The sequence below is a fragment of the Pinus tabuliformis genome, chromosome 6 (genome assembly GCF_031772625.1).
Source record: "Pinus tabuliformis cultivar Carrire ecotype Pingquan chromosome 6, CPIR1, whole genome shotgun sequence".
Lineage (NCBI taxonomy): Eukaryota > Viridiplantae > Streptophyta > Pinopsida > Pinales > Pinaceae > Pinus > Pinus tabuliformis.
In genome coordinates this window covers 882,684,972-882,711,012 of record NC_142292.1, presented here as the reverse complement: position 1 = coordinate 882,711,012, position 26,041 = coordinate 882,684,972, and the positions used below count along the sequence as shown (strand labels likewise).

At 38.0% G+C, this 26,041-nt stretch overlaps 1 protein-coding gene across 1 annotated transcript; it reads left to right on the top strand.

The window, feature by feature from the left end:
- The first annotated feature begins 20,237 nt into the window (after nt 1–20,237).
- On the top strand, nt 20,238–25,671 carry LOC149261709 (type IV inositol polyphosphate 5-phosphatase 7-like). Its single transcript, XM_089370632.1, has 8 exons — nt 20,238–20,267; nt 20,401–20,500; nt 20,632–20,709; nt 20,927–21,014; nt 21,110–21,214; nt 21,395–22,049; nt 22,262–22,455; nt 25,584–25,671. The coding sequence occupies exons 1-8, from the start codon at nt 20,238–20,240 to the stop codon at nt 25,669–25,671; spliced, it is 1,338 nt and encodes a 445-aa protein (XP_089226758.1).
- Nucleotides 25,672–26,041: the final 370 nt, after the last annotated feature.

Genomic DNA, 26,041 nt, shown 5'->3' with positions numbered 1-26,041 from the left:
GTAGCCATCACTCTTGGTGGGTTTGGTCTTGGAGGTGTTGGATGGGTGTGTGCGGTTTGTAGGGAATTAACAAGTGGAGTTTGAAGCTGTGTCGAAATATAATTATCAATTGATTGGTTAGCTCTTTCAGTTTCTAGGTCTACAAGAAACTGTGGATTGGGGACAGTAGAGTCAACAACCCTTTCGGATTTGGTCTCGAACAATGATATTTCAAACCGCTCATCAAACTCAAGCTCTTCAAGATACTCAAAAATGTCAAGACATGAATGGGATTTGAACATGGGAGTTATAGAGCTCTCTTGATGAAGAAGTCTTGGAATCAAATTGGGGTTTTCGTAAATATGAGGAGGATCTGGATCTAGATTGGCTCTGGTATATCTTCTTGAAGCCAGCGTGCTATTTTCAAAAAATCAACAAGACATGAACAACTTACTCAGCCTATCAAATCCTAAACTTATCATCCGGAAGCTTAGAATTATCAGAAGTATGGGGTGTTTGTAGGTTAAACCTGCCGTTTACGCAACGGAGAAGACTAACAAACAAATAATTTCGTCCCCAGCAGAGTCGCCACTATGTTAGAGCCTAAATCTGCCTTAGGCTGAAGGAAGGCAAAATTCAGGGTAACCAAAAACCACGCTCAGCCTCGTAGCTAGCCCTACGAGGACGGGAGAAGGCTCTCTTCGGGTCACACTCAGTGAAAAATAGACGAATAGGGTCTGAGAGTGACTTAAAAATGGATATTGATTTTAGGCTAGGTAAATAAATATGAAAGGAGTATTTTGATGAATGACTGAGTTTTCTGGGATGTATGGGACCAAGGAACAACATGAGCAGAGAATTTAACTCAAAGACGCAAATTATTTCGTGAGGCAAGACAGGTCGAAAGTCTAGCAATTAAATTTGAAATAACATGAAATGGAGAGACTGTTTAAGAGGGTGAAAAGGGCATAAATACATGAATCCTTTTCAACAGAAAAAAAAATAAAATAAAAAATAAAAAAATAAAAAAAAATAGAACGTGAAAACTTTCCCAAGGCAGAGCAGTAAAACTGAATTCTACATTTTCTTACTTAGAATCTTTCACTGGAAATGAATATGAATGGACTATGAAACATAACGAAATACATATGAAACAAAAAGAAAATACATTTGCTAAACTCACGCCACAGGAATCTCATGAACCAGAGCTGCAATCTTTCATTAATTCTCTGTCAAAATGTACAGTGAGTGACTGGGTTTCTCTCCCACAGTTTCCCAGAAATTCCAACCCTTTACAAAATGACTCTCAATACAATAAATAAGCTTTTCCATGAGAAAGTCGATCAACCCAGGAAATGAAGAGCCAACCATCAGCAGTTACATTTAATTTTCTATGAGGACCAATTAGAAAAAAGCAAACATGAGCGTAGATTTTTTGGGTGGTTGTTCACCTTCATTTGGTCACTTGGATAGAAGCCAAAAATGTTTTTTAAACTTTCCCTTTGATGCTGGGAAAATGTATTGTAAACGAGCGGGCCCACTTGGAGAAAATTGTGAATCAAAATTTCGCGGAGCGGGAGTGATTTTGGCCTTTGGGTCTCTGTGCGCCGTGCCAAAAACTGTATGCATTGCGCTACTTTGGAGCTGGTTTTGAGGCACTTTCTGAAGGCCAAATTGAGCCCAAGTGTGCTTGTTGGAAATCCCTACCTGTCTACTTTCCAACCCAAGTGAAATTTCTGAATTTGGTGCCCATTTGCCCTCCAAAACTGAAATCTCCCAAGATTGCTTCCTATGTGTCAAAATAGGGGCAGAGAGGTCACTTTTTGGGTGTTTTTGACCTCCTGAGGACTCAAAACTGGCCCAAACTTCTTGGCCATGCACCAACAGTCATGATTTTCCATGGAAAATCCAAAAATGTAAACTTTTTGTCATTTGGAGCTCCCTAGCGAAAGCACGCGCCAGGTGGCGCGACGCACAGGGAGAAAAAACCTGTTTATTGTGCACAAAATTTCAAAATGCAAAAATGTGCCCCAAATTTCTTGAAATTTGGGCTATACCTTCTGTATCACATGTCATGCTAGAAAAACGAAGCCTCGGCCAAGATTCGGAGCCGATCTTTCTCTTTTTGCCTCTTTTGTCTTTTTGTTACCTTCCTCAATTTCGCCTTTAGGCTCCTAATTCTTGCTTTGGAGCTCATGTTTCGGGCTATGTAATGGTGATTCATACGCCTCAGCATCACTTTTCCCTATTAGCCTTCTCCACCAGCTACTCCAAGTGAACGTTCACTTTCTCTAAGACATACTCCCGGTCCTCATCTCTTTGCTCCATAGGTCTACCTTGTGCTGCCATGATGTGTTGCCGGTTTTCCTTGATCAGTTGCAACTCTATCTCAGCTTGTCGATCCTCAAGTTGTTTGTTCCTCTGCTCCAGATATTTCATGTTCCATTTGGCTCTTTCCAAGTCAAGGGATAAGGCTTGGATCTTTGATTGCTGCTCCTAGATGATCTCTTTAAGATGTGCACTTTGCAGATCTGTGTCTGTATCATCATCATGAAGGAGAACGAATTCAGTCTCTCGTTCACCTAATGGCCCCTCATCATGCATTGGCTCCTTACCTTTGTCCTGTGCCTGTAGTGCTGATGTCGGAAGCGAGGCCCCTTCCACTCGGGTGGAGATAACACTCGCTTTGCTGTTGCAAACTAATGTCTAGCACCCCTCTGATATGTGACCAATACCGACACACTGGTGGTCTCATGGTGCTTGTACTGATGAGAAGGTTCCCCTGTCTCAAATTTAGTCTCTGGAGGTCCCTGTGAAGCTCGAAAGAAGTCACGGGAGATGAAATAATCCCAAGTGATACCCTGTAGATCAAGCTGATGCACCACCAAAATCTTGATGAGAGCAAAATGATAAACACTATTTAGTTGTTGTTGAGGGGTTTAATGCTATATAAAGGTGGTCATCCTCTCTATGTTCCGGCAAATGAAATACGGGATGTTCATCATCCGTACCCTGGTGAAATGCATGAGCAACCTGATGTGATAAGCATAAAGATGAGAGAATCGTCCCTCACAGCTGAAATATTTCATAATCAGTTTCATTAGTGGAGCATATTCATCTTTCAGATATCGGAATGGAAAGACTCTTTTGAGCTGCCTCAAGAAAGTGGTTTTAATATATGGCTCATAATGATGCTAATCAATCTTCTACTTCTTGTTTCATGGTTCTCCAATGTTTGGTATGCCGGTTGCTAATGAGACAGATTCTGGTGTAAGTGTGAAGGTGACACCAGCTAAAATAGCCTGATCTTCATGTAAGTGCAGCACGAATAGACGAGCCATCTCATGATGAAATTCAACACTAGCCACCTTTTGACAAAACTCAAAGCATGACTGACGTTGGAAACACGACGTAGCAAGAGGGCAGGCCTGCAATTCAGTAAGGGTGGTTGGTTCTTCTCTAACATGTCTGCCACTTTTGTGAGGCCTCCGGGGAGCCTGTTCTTCTGAGGATGAGTCACTTTGGGTTTCCATTTCATAGTCTGATACATGCTCAGATGCCATGACTGCTGTTTTTCCACTGCCTTAGAGAAAAAGATGTTGGTGATAAAACTGTGTTTGGACTGCTTTTGTGATGTGTTGAAATCTGCCACCAAGGGGAAAAATGCAACAAGGGACTGTTAGGAAGGGGAATAATATGAAGGGATTAGGGACTATGAGGAGGAATTTTATTTAGGGACATGTAGGGGGTTTAGGAAATTTTATATGGGGTAGGGTTTGGGGTTTTACATTTGACAAATGAGCGGAGGGGATAGGGAATAGGAGTTTAGTAACATTTTAGGATAGGGAAAAAAGGGAAAAATGGAATAGGGAAGAAGGGAATGAGGGAAAGAAGGAAAAATGAAATGGAGGAGGAACCTTGGCGCCAACACAATGAATTTGCAACCCTAACAGCAATTGTTTTGATGACTTTAAGTGGTAGGGTTTAAGAGTTTTTGTTTCAACCATAAGCAGCCATAAACCATCATCATACTAACATAAAAATGGATGAAACACTGAGAGATCGACCCCACCTGGAAAATTCAAGGGATTGAAAGGCAATTTGTTGCAATTCTGAGCGAAATCGAGCATTTATGTGTAAGCGTCGTACAACATACCCAATGTGCCGCGTCGTTTGAGTGCGCCATGGCGTTTGAGTGCGTCGCACCCGTGTTATTTAACACTGTGTGGTCGCGCCCAGTGCGCCGCGCTCCCTCAGTGCGCCGCGCCACTCCACCTGTGCGCCGCGCTCCAACTTTTAACACAGTCACGGCCTTTCAAACTGCAGTTTGTTCTTCAACCTCCAAATTCGACTTTGCTATAAGATTTCATGAATGTAACTTGACACAAATGATTTATATAACTTGGAGAAATATCTTGCAAGAGTTGGATTTGATTTTTTCTTCCTCCAAAACCCATTTTGTAATGTTTTTCATTTTGGCACTTTATCATTTAATGAAAATTTTGTCCTTTGGCTTTCTCACTGACTTTCTAAGTTTTGAGCTGATGAACTTGGTTGTTTTTTACAGGGATATTGGCATTGATGCTTGGCAAAGGAAAACCAGAGCCTGCTTTGAAAACTCCATGGCGAAAAAAATATATACATGATTATTACAAAAAATGAATTCGACAATTTCTTATTCAAAACAGAGTTTTGAACAAGAAATGTCCTCAAATGTGTTTGATGATGAACTTTTGAACTAAGAACCTCTTCGAAAACCATCCTCATGGCCTGCGGGCATTATTCGACATGTTTGAAGACCAACCACTAGACCTAGACTCTGAAAATAACTCTTTTTGACCAAAATAGCATAATGACTATGAATGACTGAAATGAACTTTGATGAACATAGAGAAATTTTGACTAGTCCAGGAAGGTACAATCATGAGGGAAACAAGAACACCAAACCCTTCTGTCAGACAATGGCATGCCCCTAGCGAAATGCAACGAAGTGAGTTGAGTGAGACACCTAAAAATGAATTGCAAAAGGAGAAATGATCTCTGACGGAGGGCTGTAAGGACCGACTCTAACACCCACCACCTACATTGTCTTTGGACAACGTTGTACTGATTGATAGGATTACTAGTCTGTAGAAGCGCAATCTCGTAGGAAGGTGGTACTTCTTAGAAGTTAGTGACCCAGACATGAGACACTAGGTAGCGAAGAAGTGGAAATCGATGCTAGGATATATGCCGACTGTCATGAGGCTTTTGAAAGGTTGGTATAGTTTCCATTTTCTAAGTCAGGAGGACTTGGAAAAAATCAAATCAGTGCCATGGATTAATGGGAAGACTTTCCTGGAGCTACATCAATGGTACATTGGATACAATTCACTCCAAAACACACTATAAAACAAGCTCATTTGGGTGAAATTATCGGGCTTTCCAATTGAGCTATGGACGAAACAGGTCTTATGGTTATTGGTAACGCTATCGACAAATTCATTTATGTAGATCCTCGTTGCTTGGGGGCTCTGGATAAACGGGTGGCTTGGATCCTGATTGAAAAGGAATACTGTGGCAGCGTTTCGGACCATATTGATTTGTTCTGGGGTGAGACTCAGCTATCATAGAGATTGGACTTTTGGGGGGTTCCTTTCCGGTGTTCACACTGTCACCACACTGGACATCTACTAACACAATGCCCACGTCGACCGAGAGGACGATTACCTGGTAGGCCTTTCTCTGGTGCATTTTTTAAGTCTCATCATGGGGGAGGTCGGCGTGCACAAAACATTCGACATGGAATTTCTACTCGGCAGCATTCAGGTATTCTCCTTGGCTCCTATCCTCCCTTCTCACATACATTTGACTCTTCATTAAATGGTTCATCGCTCATTTTGGTTCCTTCTTCCCCATTATCTTCATTGAATTCTGATTTCCCGACCCCTTCTAGTCCAGTAATACATTCCCATAAACCCTCTCTAGGACCAATCCACCCTGGCCCGGAAGACCCGCCACCTTTCTCGGCTCCATACCTGACCCATGACTTACCCTCCACCACCCAAATCACGTACGTTCCATGTTCGTCACCTTCCATTTCTGCTAACTGAAATAAGGGGCCTAGGACAAGTGTCACTCCGCCCAACTCGCCACTAGACTCACCTACAAACTCAGAGGGTAGTGACCTAGACTTTCTGCTCGATAGGAAATCATTGGACTTGCGAATCCTTACCATCCACAAGCCATCTGGCTCTCCTACCCCCCACATCAGCCCTACTTCTGCAGGTAACATAACTGTTCTGCGAAAACAAAACTAAGGAAGTCGACATTTTAGAGGACGTCCTAGGCCTAATCCACTTACCTCCCCTATGGACCGATTTTTGGTTGATGTGCCTATTGCTGACATTCCCCCCCTCATGGGCCCTTAGAGCACGGCTTCCTGAGCAGGCGTCTCCATGACGTTCATTTTGTCACTAAATATACGGGGTTTGGGGGCTGCCCCGAAATATCGGGCCCTCAAGAGTCTTTTCTCCTCTCTTCACCCATATATCATTCTACTACAAGAATCCATGCACTCTATTCCTCAGGTTGTACAATATTTCCAGAAAATGCTCCCAGAATGGCATATATCTGCTACTGCGGCTGTGGGTCTCTCTGGTGGTTTAGTGGCTATTTGGGACCCTAGATGGGTCAGATTTAAATCTTATAGATGTTTTGCGGGCTTCCTCCTTGAAGGACACATCCGCGGAATGGGCGGTTGTATTTATATTTTGAACACCTATGCTCGTTATAGAGATAAGACCATTTTCTCGCACCATTTGTTTTCTTCTGGTATTATGGAGTTGGCCTCCCTCATCATTGTTGGAGATTTAAACTGTAACATTGATTTGGAAGAAGTATGGGGACGATACAAAAGGATTGACCCCTTGGCAGGGATGTTTCGTGATGCTCTTTTAGCACACAACTTTGTGGACATTTTCCTGAATGAAATGGCTCCCACTTGGGACAATGGGTGTGCAGGTGAGGAATATGTCACCAAGAGACTGGATCATTTTTTAATGCATGACCATTTCGTTGCTTGCTTAGGAGATGTGCACACGAAGATTATCAGTCATTTTTTATCAGATCACAGACCCATTACACTTGTTTGGAAGAGGTCGATGGTGCACCTGGGAATGCCATTTAAATTCAATAGAACCTAGTTAGATGATCTAGAGTTTAATACTCTAGTGAGGGATACATGGCGTTGCAACAGGGATATTGGATCCTCCCCTATGGAACAGATATTGGAAAAACTGGAGACTCTCCATGGGGAAGTGAAAAACTAGCAAAAGAGGAAAAATCAGTCCATGAAAAAAAGGATTAAGGATATTCAATGTGATCTGGACCTCCTCCTCCCATTGATGGCCACGAATAATCTTCCATATGCTACCCGTTCACACACTTTGGAGTTGGAATTAAAAAGGAAAAGACTCTTAGATTTTGAAGAAGCCACTTGGCACCTTAAGAGGCAGGCTATCAGGATTAAAGTGGGAGACACAAATACTAAATTTTTCCATCGTTTTTCAAACCATATGCGTAAAGAAAATTCTATATGGGGGATTCATGATGATGAGGGAAACCATATCCAGTGACAGGAGGAAATCTCCAACGCTGCGACCTCACAATTCAAAGCGGCATATGAGCGCAATGAAAACATTATTGTCGAAGACCTCATATGGGGGATTGAGCACTACCCGAATATGCTTGACCAAGAATCAAATGATGCATTGTACAGAAGCATCACTGAGGAGGAATTACTTAGTGTCCTTAAATCATTCAATGGAAATAAAAGCCCGAGGCCGGATGGGTGGACTGTGGAGTTGTTCACGCATTTCTTTGATATTTTCAAAAATGAACTACTGCAAATTGTGGAGGAGTCTAGACTCACTAGGAATGTACACCATCACATTAAGTCTACTTATATTGCCCTTATCCCGAAGCGCAATCCTACTGCCTGTTTTGAGGACTATATGCCAATTTCGTTGTGCAACCTTATCTATAAAGTTATCTCAAAAACCATTGCTGGGCATATGCGGAGTACTCTATCATGCCATATATCTCCTAAGCATCACGGGTTTCTACAGGGCAGACAAATACATGATGCCATTGCAAATGCAGAAGAATGCATGCATTCAATTGATACAAAAAACCTTAATGCTGACATCCAGCAAGTTGATCTGAAGAAGGCTTTTGACTGCCTGGATTGGGGTTACCTCAGGCTAGTCATCCCAAATGTGTTGAATCAATTATGGTGTGCGTGATTAATGTTGATTATTCTGTGATTATTAACGGATACCCTACAAAATTCTTCCGGGCGGGGAGTGGACTGAGACTTTGTCGCCACTGTTATTTATCCTGGCTATGGACGACTTGAGCCTGCACATTTCAAAAGCAGTGGAACAAGACCATTTCCAAGCTCTGTAGATGGGCAACAACATCAACATATCACATGGTTTCTTCGTAGATGACGTGCTCATCATGGGTATGTTGAATTGTTTTACATGGTTGTGCCTTTTTTATATTTTCAAGAAATTTGCTAATGATACTAGTATGTATATGAATGCATGCAAATCTATTATTTATCATGGAAATTGTGATTTGGACATCATTGCATATATAAAAAATTCATTTGGATTTGAAGTCGAGTTGATGGGTCATGGTATGAAGTACTTGGGATACCATATCAAACCCTGTAAATATAGGAATGTCGATTGGCTATGGCTTGTAGATAGATATTTTAAGAAGATTTCTGGGTGGGAATATAGATGTTTTTCCCTCGGGGGTCGTCTCATCCTTTCACAAGCTGTCCTTAATCAACTAGGGGTATATTGGGCCCATATTTACCATATTCCTGCGGCCATCATTCACTGTCTCAACTGTATTATGGCTAATTTTATATGGGGTGGTAGTCATGAGCATAAGAAATTTCACTTGTCTAAGATGTCCAAGATCACTCTGCCAAAGGTCATGGGGGGATGGGGAATTCTAGACCTCCGTCATTTTGGATGGGCGTTATTAATCAAGTCTCTATGGAGAGGTATTTTTGGGATGGGAACATGGAGTCTGGTCATCAGACAAAAATACTTAAAGAACCATGATATCAAATACTAGTTCCAAAAGGGTTCCATTAGGGTTACAAATGGATCAGATATCTGGCTCAGCTTCCAAAAAGTCACTAAGATGTTCCTACAACACCTGGCTTGGAACATTGGATCAGGCCACAACATTCTCATTAGTATCAACCACATTCTAGGTGCTGGCAATGAGGATATGATCCTGGAGCAGCTTATAAATACCCTAAATAGAAGAGGCATATACTTCTGATGTCAAGCCATTTCACTATGGAGGGTTCCATACCCAGTTTGGAAGAGCACACAAGAATTGGGTCTATCTGGACATTGGGACTTGGAATGGGACCGATTGTAGCCAGGATGAAACAACTCAGGATATGCCGTGATGGAATTCATGATAAATTAATCTGGTCAAGGAAGATGAAGAGTGATAACATTAAAGTTGCAGATATATACCTCACTCTTTGTTTCGTGGATGCATAACTGAGTGAGAAACATGTTTTATTTGCCTTTTGGAAAACTAAAATCCCAAACAAAATCATCCTCTTTACTTGGTTGGTTTTCCATAATAAAAATCTTACTTGGGAAAACTTGCAAAAGAGATAATGGCAAGGACCTGGCATCTGTCCTATCTGCAAAGAGGAATCATAAAATAACAATCATATTTTCCTCACATGTCAACATACAATTTAGGTATGGAAAAGACTTTCTTTACATATTGGTTTTCTGTATATTCAACGTGAATGCATTGTGGATTGTTTATAGTGGTGGAGCTCTCAAAAGTATGTCTGGTGAATCATTCCACCTATCCTATTTTGGGAAATATGGAAGTGGAGAAACATCTACATCTTTTAGAATTACACTGGAAATTTCTATAAGGTAATTGAAAAAATTTTAATCAAAAACACACTGCATACATCAAATGAAATATCCTCCAAACCACCTCGTCACAAGAGGACTGAACTTTAGATGGAATACCCTATGGGTTTTTTTGATGGTGCTTCTCAACGACACACATGTGGTTGTGGTTTTTGGCTTGCCATCTCAAAGGCACTGACATATAGAACATATTGGCATGGAGGTAGAGGCACTAACACAAAGGCTGAAGAAATGGCCTTATGGGGCCTCCTATGGTTCACTAATTTTCTTGATATCCCTCTCATACATATCCCCGGGGATTCAAAAATTATAATTGATCAAATAATGCAAACATCACAAACCCATTATTACATGGTTGGCTGAGGAGAATTGAACTACTATGGAAATAACACAATAACTCCACTATCAGGCATGTTGGCAAAGAACAGAATATGTATGCAAATGAACTATTGAAGAGGGGCTTAAATGGTAACTCTGGAAAAATGCACTTAGAAATTATCCTAAATCAAAAAGTCATAGATATAGGAGACTTCCCATTCCCTAGCTAAGTTTCTTCATCCCCTCTTTTTTTGTATAATGTTTTGTAACTCTACTAGTCTTATAATTGTTTTAGCTTTCAATCATCCGGAGGGATGGACATGCTGTTATTTGAACACTGTACAACCAGCTAGAAGAAGTAGATGACATGCCGAATGCATACTATTTTCTTATTTGGTTTTGATTTGCATACAACTGTGTCATACATGTTTATAATTCTAGATATGTACGTGATCTATGGATTGTTATATCTCTTTTTATGTTTTGTATATGGAAATTCTTAGACAGAATGCTGAAATGGCATCTCCAGATGGAGCTGTGGAACATTTGAATGGCATTGTACTCTCCTGATTTCTGAACTATTAATATATAATCATGCTTTTTCCGTACTTAAAAGAAGAAGAAGAAGAAGAAGAAGAAGAAGAAGAAGAAATCTATGTTAGAGATCCATGTTATTATGGAAGGATGTCAGCCAACATAATGAAACCAAACAAACAATTATATTAATTAATTTTTTATTTTTTTTTTATAATTCACTTTCTCCTTTTATCACTATCTTGATCAAAATTGTGTTTTTTCTATTCTTTATTTCTCAATAATATGATGTTTTTTCATAAACATTATTTAATCATTTTATTTATCCTAGATAAAAGTAGATTATTCACTCAATATATTGGATGTTTTTAAAAATTATCACATAATTAAAATTTTACATAACTTAAACATTGTTAAATAATTAATTTCTTTAAATTTACTAAGGAATGAAATATATATATATATATGTGTGTGTGTGTGTGTGCACGCGTGTGTGTGCCGTAGTCTAACTGAATCCATTTCCACTATCAAAAACAAGATTCAAACACTGCTATTGCAATATTTATTGAATTTTTTTGCCGAATTCCAGCCACTTTTGACTGTTTGGGCAATTCCTCTGCTTAGGTAGACACTTCCAATTAATTATAGTAAAACCTTGAAGAAAACATCGGGTATATTTATTTCCATCTTGTTTCTATTCATTTTTTATGCGAATACTTTGCATAAATTATGGTGGGGAGTAACTTATGGTTAACAACATCCAAAAATTATGGCAAAAATATTTGAAGCAATTATTCACATGGCACAAACACTACAATAAAACCTTCAAAGCGTGGTTCAATCAAATGTTGCAAAAATATTTTTTTCAATAATAATGAAAAATAAATATTTGTTTTACAAAATTAAATATTTTTTGAAGAATTCTTTGGCGAAAATCACATGGAGAATTTTTTGTCGACGCAGAGCAAATCTGGCTATGCACTTTAAATAGATAGGGCAGAATATCCACTGACTCAGATTTCAGCTAAAAAGACAACAGCTAGATTTGACCTGATAACGGCTAGTTTGACCATGATAAGGGGTATTATATTAATTTATATTATTTATTTATTTTATTTATATAAAAGAAATTTCAGTTATTAATATAATAAGTAAATCATAAAATAAATTAATTACAAATCAATTAATTTTAAATATATTAATAAACCTAAATTAATTTAAAAATTGTTAGAAATGTATATTAGAATAGAATAGCTTAAATTAGTAAATCATTAAATAATAATAATAATTTCAAATATATTAATTAACAAGAATAAGGATAAAATTAATTTTGAACTGTTAAATAAAAATATTAGTTAGTTATAACGGCTAGTTTGACCATGATAAGGGGTATTTATATATATATATATATATATATATATATATATTCGGTTATTAATATAAAATAAATTAATATAATATAATAAGTAAAACATAAAATAAATTAATTTCATCCATGCTTAGCTAATCATGGTCAACAGAAAATTTATTAATTAAAAAAATTTATATTTATATTTAATCAAAATTTTAGTGATTTAATATAAAAAAAATTATTATTAAATTTAACCACTACCGGGGCACTGAAAATTTAATGACTACCCAAAAAACTAAAATTGAAATATAAACAATACTTTAAACAAAGTCTTTCCCTAAAAATCACATGAGAGAATTTTTTCGCTGATGCTTTTCAAACCAACAAGTATGATTCATCATCAAGACATGAAAAAACAAACCACGACAAAAAGTTAAATTAAAATACAGAAACAAACCAAAATCTAGTATACCAATTTTAACGCTAAACTGTTCTTTTAAAAATCCATAGAATCCCTCAAAAGGTCTTCCGCAGAACTAAGGGAAATATAACATAAATTGGTAGCAACTTTACTTTATTCAATGTCAAATCACAATGTGATTATAAATAAACGAATTGTCAAATCACAACTTGATTATAAATAAACGAATCGAATCTCAAAAATGATGTGCATTTCCTTTCCAGTGCATCAGCAATTTACTTACCGACCTTGCCTGCCGTGTCGCCTTCAACCCACCGGATTGCATAAACCACCTCCCGCAGATATGTTTCCATTCGCCGCACATAGAAGAAAAAGGCGCCATCTATCTGTCGAGCCTCAGCCGCCTATAAATTAGGAGGAAACCCGTTAGAGTCTCCATCAATTCGAGAAGCTTGGTATGTAGTAACAGCGTTTCAGTAGTAAGATAGCAGGATTTGCGAGTGTTGTGAGTGAGAATATTAAAGATTCATTCTTTCTATTTTGAGTCTGGGAAAATATGTCTATTGTGGCACTAATTTGGTGTGAAGAGTTGCAGAAGCAGCGTAATCGCAACTCACAAAAGGAGGAGCAGAGGCAGGGAGTTCCGAGTACTGAGCAAACGGCGGCGTTGACATCGCAGTTCACAACTCATGCACTGGAGTTATTGGCAGGAGTGCAAAATAATACTAACACTTTTGTTGCTGCTAAATTCGAAAGATGGTTTTCTCGATCTGTTTCGTCACCCTCTTCTACGGCCATCTATAGCATGATGGAATGCTTCTGTCCCTGATCCATTTCTTCTGTTCCTGCGCGCTCTGTCTCTGTCATGTATTTAAATGATTTGGGTGTGGATGGAAGTTATAGTAGTTATGTTGTACATATGTCTATGGGTTAGTGGGATGGGAGAGCGATGCGACAAACCTTGTATTGAATATCATGATTTTGTAATTTTGTTTCGAGAGATTAACGTTTGTATAAAGTAAATTTTATAATTCAGAAACCCTGAATACTGAATTTACAAGGGAAGTCTGCCGTGCTTAATTTTATCAATTTGATTCTGGTTTCTATGAGAACAATCTTTCCTCTTTCTTATCATTTATATTTTTTTCTCATTAGTTCTAATGTTTTATAAAAGGAAAGTGGGATATTTTTCCACATCGGTTAATGGTGTTGACATCCTCTGAAAGTGAATTCCCTTAACTCAAAATAAAATCATAATTATAAAATACAATATGTTTTTGACAAAGTTGATGAAAACTTTTATCTTATTGCATAATCTGTAATTTGAAAGTTGTTTTACAACATAAATAAACATATTTTGTAAATACAAAAAGCCCTATATTAGCGAGAACCACAATTAGAGGTATGTTTCAGGGCTACCCTAGTCAATGATGGAGACATTTGCAAATTAGCTCGAAGCTTCAACTTGTTGATTTGGAAGAATAGAGTGAAGAGGCCATGGTTGCTTCAGACATGGCAGGTACAGAGAACCAGAGTTCTGTTCTGCAATAGAAGAAGAATCGTTGCCCTAACGTAGAGGCGTAGCCTTCAGATTAAGATCCTGAACTTGGAAAGCAAAAAATGTGTTCCGAAGATTATAATATTTGACGGCCCTCTAGGCACACTCTAGGGCTCGCACGGATGGAGTTCTGTCTGCCATTAATGAATCAATAGATTTCCAAGTCAGTTCAGTCTGCAATCAGCTATTAACAGGTAAACGGATTTCCAAATTTCCTGCAAAAAGAGACTAACCAAAACACGCTTCTGGGGCGCATGTTTCTGCCTTCGATGCCTACTTGTTGCCGCTAGAGTGCGGGTTCAGATCTTTATTTAGTTTTTAACAGTTTCGTCTGCGAGTTCTTTCCTCAACAAATTCAAACCCGTCGTCAGCGGAGAACAAACAAATTCAATGGGGGGCAAAAAAGAAATCAGCTATAATGGGAGAATCGCACAAAGGAACAGAGTCGCAATTCATGGCTAGGATTTTGCGAATGAGATTCAAACCAAACCCAGAGATCGTGATCTGGGATGGAAAAGGAGGAATCTGTCAAATGGGCCATTTGTTTTGCCCTGGGTGAGCATTCCACTTTCTGGCTCGATATCAATTTTGGAATAAGGTCACGAGGAGGGATTCTTTCCTGAGGAATGAAGTAAATTAATGATCGTAGTTTCTTCGTGTTCAAATTAAAAGGGGATTGGAATACAAATTTCAACATCACAGAGTTTACGCACAACCATAATTTTACAGTAATATGATACAAGTCCATAAGGCCTCCAAATAGTGCCATTGGATCTTGGTTTGGAACTGTGAAGCTTAACAGGGTAAATTGCTTTCTTTTTCGAACATCTTGAAATGCTAAAATTTAAGGAATAGCGAGGTTATCCTTATTATGGAATAAGTTTTTTTTTCTTCATTATACTGTCTTGCAGAACGCAGAAACACGAGAAAAAGACAAAAAAACTGGAACAGTCCCGAAGATGACCAAAGAGGCAGAGGGAATGATCGCTAAGAACAACATTGACAGCACATATAAACCAGACAAAGCCTAAACTGAGGAGCAGAGAAGAAAGACCGGACAGAGAAACAGAGGTAGGCTCGAGAACAAAACGGGGGATCAGAAACCAAAGGAACCAGATTCCTTCAATATTCCATCAATCCGAAGTTCAAAAAACATAATACCGGGACAGAGAGGGATCCCTCTTGGATAGAACATCGGCGACCAAATTTTGCTTTCGATACACATGCATGCATGAAGGAGCTATCATTGAAGGAGGAATAGAGAGACCATCCAACGGTGAAGCGAAGGAACTTGCAGAGAGTTGGAGCGAAGGAACCTGTAGAGAGTTTGTCCCTGCAGCCAATCAATGACAACCTTAGTGTCACCAGCAACGCTAATAGAATTTATGGCGAGCCATTCAGCATTCTGGAGTAATCCCCATAGTGCCACAATCTCAGCTCGGCTGTTAGTACCTCTACCACCATTCCAAAAGAAATGAAATTTCCTACTAAGACAGAGTTGGATAAGAGCACCGCAACCACATGAACCCTCTACAGAGGCCCTATCGAAGAAGCCCAAAGGAAAATGTTCACCCAGATCCCTAAGAAGAGCAGAGTGCCGACGAGACGAGGGGAACCATGACCAGTTTCAAGAAAATGGCCAACAATTTTAGCGCTGGTTAAATGGCAATCAGAGAAAACATTCTAAAAAATAGAGGTGTTTCTGGAAATCCAAATGCCCCAAATAACATATAAAAATAGAGGCGTTTTTGGAAGGCCAAATACCCCAAATAACATATAAGTGTTCCATTTTCCAATACATGGAGCATTCCAATATGGTAGACCAAACCCTGTCAATTCTGATGTTGAGCAAAACCGCCACTTAATTCCAAATAGACTTGGCATGAGGGAAATCCAAAAACAGATGTGTGATGTCCCCAAAAGCAGATCAGCAAAATTAGCATCGACCTGGGCCGTTAAAGCCCATTTTCATAAGTTTTACGAAGTCAGGATGCTATTAAAGACAGACAACCAAGAAAAGCAGTTGATCTTCAAGGAGGCGACCAACTCCACATAGAGACAGTCCACTCGCCGTTAGGGCAGGAACATCACTAGCAACAAGGTTGCCACCAGCAACACGTCCACCCCCGGCAAGAGAATCCGACCTTTCGTATAGAATAATCCCTGCCTCTATGAGCTGCAGTCTATAAGACTTCCATTCGACTTCAAAATCAGCGTTGAGCGCCAATTCCCAGGAATGAGGCCAAGCAGAAGAGGTATAAGTTAATGGTTTCATTTTGCTCGTTGCTACATTTGTTCTTAGAAGTAACTCATTCCTTTATAACGATTTTTTATATATGGACACCTTCATTGCCTAAATACTAAAGAGGGAATGTAAATTATATCTGACCAGAAATTTGATCGGTTCGATACGCCCCCAAAAGAAAATCCAGAAATACATACAAGAAAGAGATATCTTCAACACTCCTGTCAATACCTTGTCAAATTCCAATGACAAAAACTCGATGACAACTGATTTTTCATACAATAATCAGGGTGAAGAGTATTTAACTAAAACCCAAAGGCTTGTAAACACAGACTTCATTTGACTGGACAACTCCATCCTTCTTTTCTTGGTTAGGGAGAGGAAAAGCAATCCATGAATTGATCGGCATCCTGAGACGCAACGGATAGGAATCTCGAGGTTTTCCATCTTACGTTTCTGCCGGATGCATATGAGGGGAGAGGCTGTTTCCAGGGGCTCCTTCAGAAACAGGAACTCGCTCACCTCCGTCGTTCTATTCTTTTCCTCGCCTTTCCCCTCGTTTTTTTTTTCTTCTGCTGTTTTAACCTCCACTAGCAAATGAGTGAACTCGGCCAGAGTTGTATTATTATGTTGCCACTTCTAAACCTTGAACGCAATTCAGGCTTTCTAGCGTGCGCAATTCGATCTCGGTACCTTCGATTCCAAAACCTTATCTCGTACCCTGATTTGCGGCCTTCGTGGAAGGCATCATTTTTTGTTTATGTCCGTAGATATTTGACAAAATTACAAATTAGATTTGACTCTTGTGATTTGTATCTTCCAAATGTTTCCAGATTTTTTTCATAATGCCAATGTCATTTATAAAGCTTTCTTAATGAAAAAAATAAAAATAAAAATTGATAAACATGATTCTTTGAGAGAGGACTGGGATCGTGATGGAAATTCTAAAGCCAATTTTATTTCGGCTTTCTCTCAATTCTTTTTATCTAGAGTTTTCTCATTATGTCTGCGTTTATGTTAAATTGCGAGGATTTATTTTGTAATTAGATTTTTCTTTTTAAGGATTTATTTTGTAATTAGATTTTTCTTTTTAAGGTGATGTAAATGTTTTAGATCATTTGAATTTTTGGTTTTCATGAGGTTATTCTTAGGGATATGGGAGCCACCTAATTTGTCTCTACTCTAATCATAATCTAAGATCTAATATGAATCTCTTCTATTTCAATGTGGTTACTATATGAGGGTAGATAATTTCAAGAAAGGTTTTTCTTAAATATTATGGTATAGCTAAGGAGGCCTTAATCTTCTTAGTCTCAACACTTAATGAAGAAGCCAAAGGTCATGGTGCACCTTCTTCCTCTTTGCCACGATCCTTTAAGGAAGCTCTAAAGGCAAGGCTGCCAATCTTCATTGTAGAATAAGTGGGAGATATTCCAAAACTAGAGATGGAAAACCCCTGATATGATCTTTTAAACTTATCCTATGAGCAAAATGCCATAATTTGTCATTTTAATGGACTTTGGCCATAAACATCCACGCTCTAGGAATGGGTGCATCAAACATGGTCCCGAAATATGGATCTGCATTTATGTTTGAAGGGCTTCTTTGGGGTTCTTAACTTCAAAAATCCAGAGGACCATCAAAGAGTTTCTAATCAAGGACCCTACTTTTGGGGCCACTGAGAGCTCTCCTTTCAGCAATGGTTTCCTAAATTCAACTTTATATCCATGAGAGCTTTGGGCAAACTTCAATTTGGGTAAGACTTCCTAATATTCCCATTCATTTTTTAACTCAAGATGTCTTAGCTTCTATAGGAACTCTCTAGGTTGTTTTATTAAGAAAGATATAAAGAGGATTGAGAGGGATATCTTAACCTTTGCATGCATTTGTGTCGAAATAGATCTTAGCAAAAGGTTGCGTGATAGGATCCTTATTAGTTGGAATAGCATAACTTTTTCTCAGCTAGTCTATTACGAAAACATAGCTTTTCACTGTAGGTCTTTCAACAATTAGGACATCTTTAGAATGCTTACCTCTCTTCTCAAGGGATTTCACATCTCCTTTGTTAGACACCTAATCCTCAAGGATTGGGTGAACAAATTATAAATATGTAAATAAAGGAAAATGAAGAATTAAAATAGGAAGCCACCTTAGAATATGAATCTGAAAAATCACACCTCCACATGTTATATATTATTGTTTACATTAATGCAAATTAATTAACTTCAAAAGTTATTTTGAATGGTTTGACATGGTATCAAAGCCAAGTTTAGATATCTCTTCTTGCATAACTCCTTTGCTATTTATTCCCTGTGAATGCTTATCTTTGCACTACTCTACCATCTCTGCCCCCTCTAAAACCTGTCCTAGCAAACACGTAGAGGCTTTATGTTATGAGTTTGTGCATTATGTTGTGTGCATGAATAGTTACATGCAGAACTGGAATTTGACGTTCCACAGAACGTTTTTTTTTTTTTTAAACGTATTTGACCGCACATTTTTTTTCTCAAACGTATAAAATGACTGTTAAAAAAAATCTCAAACCATAAATTTGACGTTCAGGTATCTAGGTTGCCCATAAATTTGATGTTGAGGTATCTAGGTTGCCCGTCATAAATTATAGGGGGAATGAGAGAGTACAGGCTCACTCAACTTCACCTCAGCAGCTCAACCGTAGATTATTCCATACCCGATCCAGACCATTGAATACTCGCAGAACAAAGGACGGCTTTGGTGTAAATGTTAAATAATTTCTTTTGTAAAATTAAATAAAGATCCGTAATTCAATTTTAAGAGCTGAAGGCACACATTTCTTATTTTCTAGGCGATACATATTTATTAGTCCCTGCCTGGCACTATAGCGATCGATAGATCGTTGACTGTGCATTAATTCATTCGTTGACCATGTTTTTTTTGGCATTATCATCGTTTAACCAATGTTTTAGAATGACAATTTTCGTCTATCAAAATTTTAACGAAGGTTTTTGGCTGGGCAAGAAAGGACCTCTTATTGCAGGCTTTGCTTATACCAATGTAAAAATGTGGTGACAAGTTATATTTTATCCAAAGTCTGGAAAATTGTGGTGACAAACATGAAACTTAAGCGCATGCAAAGTTTATTATATAGCTGCCACCTCTCACTTCTCAGGCAGCTGGCTACCACCGTCTGCCACCTCTCAGGTAGCTGGCTACCACTGCCTTTCAATTTCTTGCCACCAAACACAATATGAAATTAGTCTTTACCATCTGCGGAGGAAGGTTTCCGGTGAGACTGTTGTTGGATAGGCTTCAGAGCCGAAGTCTGCAATGGCAGGAGTGGCAGCAATGAGTGATGAAAGAGAAATGTTTGTTCTCTGATGAGAGGGACCTACTATTATGCTGCTCTATTTGTCACTCTCATGGTGCTCTGTTCGCAAGTATATTTGTCTCTATATTTGCAGCTGTTTGCTCGTTGAGCTAAATGTATGTTTGGCAGGTATGAGTTCCAAATGCAGTATGGATCGATAGGCTGGTCTGTAGGAGCAACACTGGGATATGCTCAAGCAACGCCAGAGAAGCGTTTAATATCATGCATTGGTGATGGAAGCTTTCAGGTGCAGATGCAAGGATTTTTATATAAAATTCTGTAATATTTTATTTAATGAATAACATGCTTATCCACCCCTTTATTTGGCGATTTAGGTTTTGCTATAAAATAAAAATGGAACACGGAGTTTTAGGCTTTGTATTTTATGAAATGCTTGAACTACATTAACTAGTTTTGTCATAGTTCAATGCCTGATTTGTTGTTCTGTTTTACATAGGTTTTGACATCTAGATGCTAATCGGGATCTGTATTAAGTGTTCACTAGGCAACGATGAAAGCTGCCTGTGAGAAGAAAAGCAAGGTAATTTCATTGTGGACAAATCAGTTTGAGGCCCTTGCTTATGTCTTTTAGATTGACTGCATGGGACAAGAAATTGCAGGCTTTTAGGGATCCAGTGGAAGGAATTGCTGAATTCATGTTTCCTTTTGCGTAGTTCTCTTGGCCAAAGACGTTAGTTAAGAAATGGTTCAATATTAAGAGCAAAGCTCACGAATTCCATGCAGCTGAAATTGGAGAAGGTTACGCTAGTAAAGGTGATTCTTACCCTTATGTTTAATGCTAGTTTTTTCTTTTTTCTTTATCTCTTCCCTGCCTTCTTTCAGGTTTCCCTTATGGACGGCCATATCTAAGTGCTTTTCTTCCTTCTAATCTGCGTGCTATACAGATAATGAGGAAATGTTCGTTGAAAGGCGCCGAAGTTGCTCTAATAAGGATTCCTACGTCTTTAGGAAAAGTCGGGCAGGTACTAGAATCTAGACCCTTAGATTGAGATTACATGTTATCTACTGCTTGTTGGTTATCTTCTTGTTTGGCCTGTTGCGGACCTCCTAAGCCAAAGGCAGAACATGGACGCATAAAAAGCATGGATTTAAATTTGAGCGCTGAGCTTCCTCATGTCAAAATCAAACCTAAATTTTCTATTTATTTTAATTTTCTCTGTTTTTTAACTCTACTTGCAGATAGGTGGTTGAAAAAGAACCCGGACAAAATTAAGCGCGGAAGAATGGAACCTGAAATGTCCCAAGTCACCGATGTCCAAGACTTTCGGTATGTAAATTTTGAAGTCTGTGTTGCATTTGTTCAGCTTGTCAATGAATTTGTGTTCCGATTGCCAGTGTCGTTAAAATTCAATGGGCAAACAGGTTATTTGTGGCAACATGGAATGTGGGAGGCAGAGCTCCTTCAAATGGCTTGAATATGGAAGAATGGTTGAATAACTCACCTCCAACGGCTATCTATGTCTTGGGGTATGGACAAATGATACTGTTGTTTGACATTTAAGGAGTTTCTGGAAAGCCTATATAGATATAAAATTTCCGATTTTTGATGGGCAAGTTATGTTCGAGGAATTTTTCAATTCACGCTCTTGATTGTGATAGTCATATAACCATATTTCAACCAGTAACTAGGAGAAGCCTTTTTTACAGGTTTCAGGAAATTGTTCCTTTAAATGCAGGGAATGTGCTGGGGGCAGAGAATAATGGTCCTGCTGCCAAATGGCTTAGCCTTATTCGGAAAACACTCAATAAGTCACAGCGTGAAGGCAGTACCAATTCTATAAGCTCTTTATCACCAGGTTGTGCAAAGTCCATGGACATGGTAGACACAATTATAAGTTTGGATTTTGATTTTGAGGGTTCAAGGTCACAGAAGAACGACCCTTTCTACCATAGGAGATCATTTCAGGTCCTAGGCTGGGGTTCCAAAATGGATGACGATTCTGCCAATAGGCAGCCAAAATTGCAGAGGAATTTCAGTGTTTCTGATCAAATGTTGATGGGCAGATCTATAGGAAGGACAGATTCTGATAATACTATCAAATCTTTGCACTCAGATGATGAATATGTTGCATGTGCAGCAGATTCACCTTCAGCTTCTACTATGTTTTTCTCTCCGGTGCCAGATAGCCCTGCAGTGGACGATAGATCTAGTTATGGCCAGATGAATTACTGTTTAGCTGCCAGCAAGCAAATGGTTGGCATATTCCTCTCAGTTTGGGTGAGAAGCGATTTGAGGCATTATATACGCAATCTCAAAGTGTCATGTGTTGGAAGGGGCCTGATGGGTTACCTTGGCAACAAGGTGTGGCACATTTATGTCAAAAAGTGATTCTCATGTTTTATGATGTTGCATTTGCTGTTCCAAACATGGACAATGACGTTTTCTGTTTTGCACCCCTAAGAATGTTTGATTTTTACCCTAGTCATTGCTGAATGCACATGACGTCTCTGAGTTAACAGGGGTTTAGATCAATTTCTCCAATTAAACATATTGATTCAATCATACTTTTGCAGGGCTCAATATCAGTTAGCATGACTCTCCATCAGACAAGCTTTTGCTTAATTTGTAGCAATTTGACTTCTGGCCAGAAAGATGGCGATGAGCTCCGGAGGAATTCTGATGTCATGGAAATCATAAAAAAGACTCACTTTCCACGGGTTTGTAGATTTGCTGGAGAGGATTCACCTGAAACTATTTTGGAGCACGAGTAAGTCTGAATTGAATAGTTTAGAAGGATCATCTTTTTGTTCCCACATCATTGAGTTGAACTTTAATATTTTAAACTGTTTCTGAAGGATTTATGTTCTACTTTGCTTATTGCTTGAGTCCATTTTGATATTGTGGATAAAATTTGCAGTCGATTTATTTGGCTGTGGATAAGTCTCAGTAACTGGATGAGTATTGCGCAATGATTATGGAGTATATTTGAGTCACATTTTTGAGGAGAGGTTGTCAAAATTCCGAATCTCTTAATATGCTCAGTAATAAAGTGAACTTATGAGCATGAATTACTAGAATTTCTAAATAGAGTTGGACTCTGCTCGGGCAAGCCGGCCATATGCCCCTGTCTGGTAACAGAAGAAATGAAATGGGGAATTGGCATCGGCGAGTAATTTCGTTTTGGACAATTCGTTCCAATTAGTGCTTGCCAACGGCAACAATTGTCATACACTTGCAACAACATTGGCATCGGCAACTTGCTAATTTTTCGGTTATATAGGCAGGGACTACCGGCTGCATGCAGCACTTGTTTAGCAGAGGAAGAACCGCCAAAGCAGAGGACTATTTCGCCCCAATTTCAATTTTTTGATTTGTAGGCTTAATCTCCTCCTCTGATCTTAGAGTTTTTCTTTTGTTTTTGTTTTTCTTATCATTAGTTTTACTTTTGAATCTTTGCAAAGTGTGGGTATCTGCAATTCTGTGAAATGTGTGGATTAAGATTTAATTTAAAGGTTAGAAAAGTGCCATTTAAATTAATTTTATAATTCGACGAATTCTGGATTTAAATTTAATTTTATAGGCTGGATTTTGTTTCATGTCTGCCTATGGCATTTAATTAGGAACATTTAAATTTAGATTTTCATTGTATTTTCGAGTCTTTTTGGCAATGTATTTGATGATACAGTACACAAACTTTCTACCTTTAAATGTGTTTACATTGGTCACTTTCATGTCTTTAGAGATGTACAATGGCCGTGTTCAGCGTCATGTGGGAGTTATTTATGGGAGGAACTTGATTTCACGAGTCATATGATATGCATTGTCTCTTGTTTGGAGCTCATGTTTTTTATTCCAGCGAAAATTGAAAATTGTGGCTTCGTTATAAGACAATCCTTAATACTGTCCCTTCAACACATCTCATTATTGTGTCATTTCAACATAGTAAAGAAGAAATAGAAATTAAGTGTGCCCTTGCCACTGAGATCCGGTCAATGATATTTACTTACCATCTTATTTGTGGTATAAGGAGAGTTAGAGTTGAACGTTAATTAATTACTATACCTTTTGGAGTTTTTTTATTGGTCTGAATTTGTACAAACAATTTTGATTCATATTTTCTAATTTTATTACAAAATTTTAAAATATTTATAGTTTAAAATATAATTTTAAACATATAAATTAATTTGTCTTTTTTTTAAACTTAAATATTTAAATTATGTTAAATTCATAGCCAAAATTTATAATTTGATTTTTTAAATATAATTTCATTAAATTTGAAAAGGAAACCGTAAAAACTTAAAACATTGTTTTTCATTTCACATGGATCGTTGTATTGATGACAAAAAAAAAGTTTAATTATTGAGAGTGGTATGTATAGAGTAGTTTTTTATGTGAAATATATGGTTATATTTTTTTTTTAGTTTTTTAATTATACTATTTCATGCGGTATTTAAGTCGAAATTTTTGTATGGTTTTTTGTAGTTAAGCATGATTATATAAATTTTTATTATAATATTTATTATTAAAATAATATTTTTCTTTATTTAAATTTTAAAGAGTTTTTTTGGGTTAAAATATTGTATATTACTTTATGAAATTAGAGATATATCATATACTAACTAATGCTTAGAGGGAGGAAGCAAATCTCGACCTCTAAAGTAGTATGACTCTGTTATAAAGTGACAACACTCGTCTAAGGATGGGCAGATTTTAAAAACTCTCTTGTCTGGCCTTCTGCTCTCCTGGTTTCATCTATCATCTTTCAATCTTGTTGAAAAGGAGGGATTGGACTCTAGACACAACATACATTCCAACTTCCCAAGTCCAACAAATGCTTTAGTCCATAAACTTATCATTCTCTTCTTTCTTTACTCCTCACATATTGAAGTTCATTTCTACATTACCCCTAATTCTAGACTGTGTTGAGACTCAAAGAGGTATTACACTCATGGCCTCCAATATTGACACAGTCACAGACTCACATAGGACACAGCTAGGCTCTATTGAATGAACTTCGAGCAAGATTTTTTTTTATCCAACGATATTTTCTGGAACCTTAAATGTTCAACCTTGACAAGGAGTGGCTCATGTAACAATATGCTTTTGACTTTTGGAAAAAAATTAATTTGCTGAATCTTTCCCGTATATTTTGAATCTACTTTCATATCTGCACGAAGTATGACAATTTTCGTCTTTCATATCGGAAAGAATTTTCTCTTTCATATTTGCACAAAGTATGCCAATTTTTGTCTTTCAATCTACTTTCATATCTGCACAAAGTATGACAATTCTTTCATATCTACACAAAGTATGATAGTTTTCGTTTTTCATATCGGAAAAGAGTTTTCTCTGAAGCCCGCCTACCTTTGAAGCATGAAAATGTATTCCTCGGGATGTTATATACCTAGGGGGGATAATATGGGGTACAAAGGGAGGTACCCAAGGTAATAATGTAATAATGGGATGGGCCATAGTAATAAATAAGGTGATTAACCCATATCATGTAAGGGACCACAAGTAGTTAGTAATAATGTAATGGGCCCATGGTATTAATTCGATGGTATGAAGGAACCATGGTAATGATCCATGGTATTGTATGTATGAGGCCTATATAGAGGCTAGAGATTCCACATGGAAAGATGTAAAGGAATTATTGTATGAACATGCATATGGCTTGTGGAGTGTTCTCCTTCCTTAAGGAGTGAATGTATGGTGTTGCCCTACCTTAAGAGTTTGATCAATAAAGAATCATTTCATATTATTTCTGGGTTTATTTGTATTCTCTTATATTTTTGGATCAGATCTATAACAAGTGGTAGCACTTTCTTGGGCAAAAGTGGAGAATTTTATTTTATTTTTTATTTTTTTAAATTTAATTAATTTTTTTTTTTGCAGGATTTCTGGGGCGGCGAGTTTCAGATCAGATCAGTATGTTTTGGTAAAAGATCTACAAATTCTAATTGTAAATCTAGATTCTGTGTGAAACAATAGCCGATTTAAAAAAAAAAATCGGTTGAATCGGAGTCCGGATGAAGGAGATATCGCTGATCAAAAAATCAATGGGGTTGCAGACAATTTTTCAGGGCAGCGAGTTTGCGGCGCAGATCTGGACATCCTGGTGCAAGATCCGCCAAATATAGTTGCAGATATGGATTCTTTGTGAAAAAATACCCGATTTAAAAAAAAAATCAGTCAAATCAGAGTCCAGATGAGGGAGATATTGCTGATTTAAAATCAGCTCTTTTTTCAGAATTTTTGATGACGGCGAGAGAGTTGCAGCGCAGATCTGAAATTCCAGTGCCTGGATCAGGATTTCTATCACATGGGCAGATGGTTGTTCCATTTCCAAAAAC

Coding starts and splice junctions, on each gene's coding strand:
- LOC149261709 (XM_089370632.1), top strand. CDS start 20,238: ATGAAAGCTGCCTGTGAGAAGAAAAGCAAG. Junction 20,268..20,400: donor CCTGTGAGAAGAAAAGCAAG/GTAATTTCATTG, acceptor CCTTTTGCGTAG/TTCTCTTGGCCAAAGACGTT. Junction 22,456..25,583: donor GAAACTATTTTGGAGCACGA/GTAAGTCTGAAT, acceptor TTTTTTTTGCAG/GATTTCTGGGGCGGCGAGTT.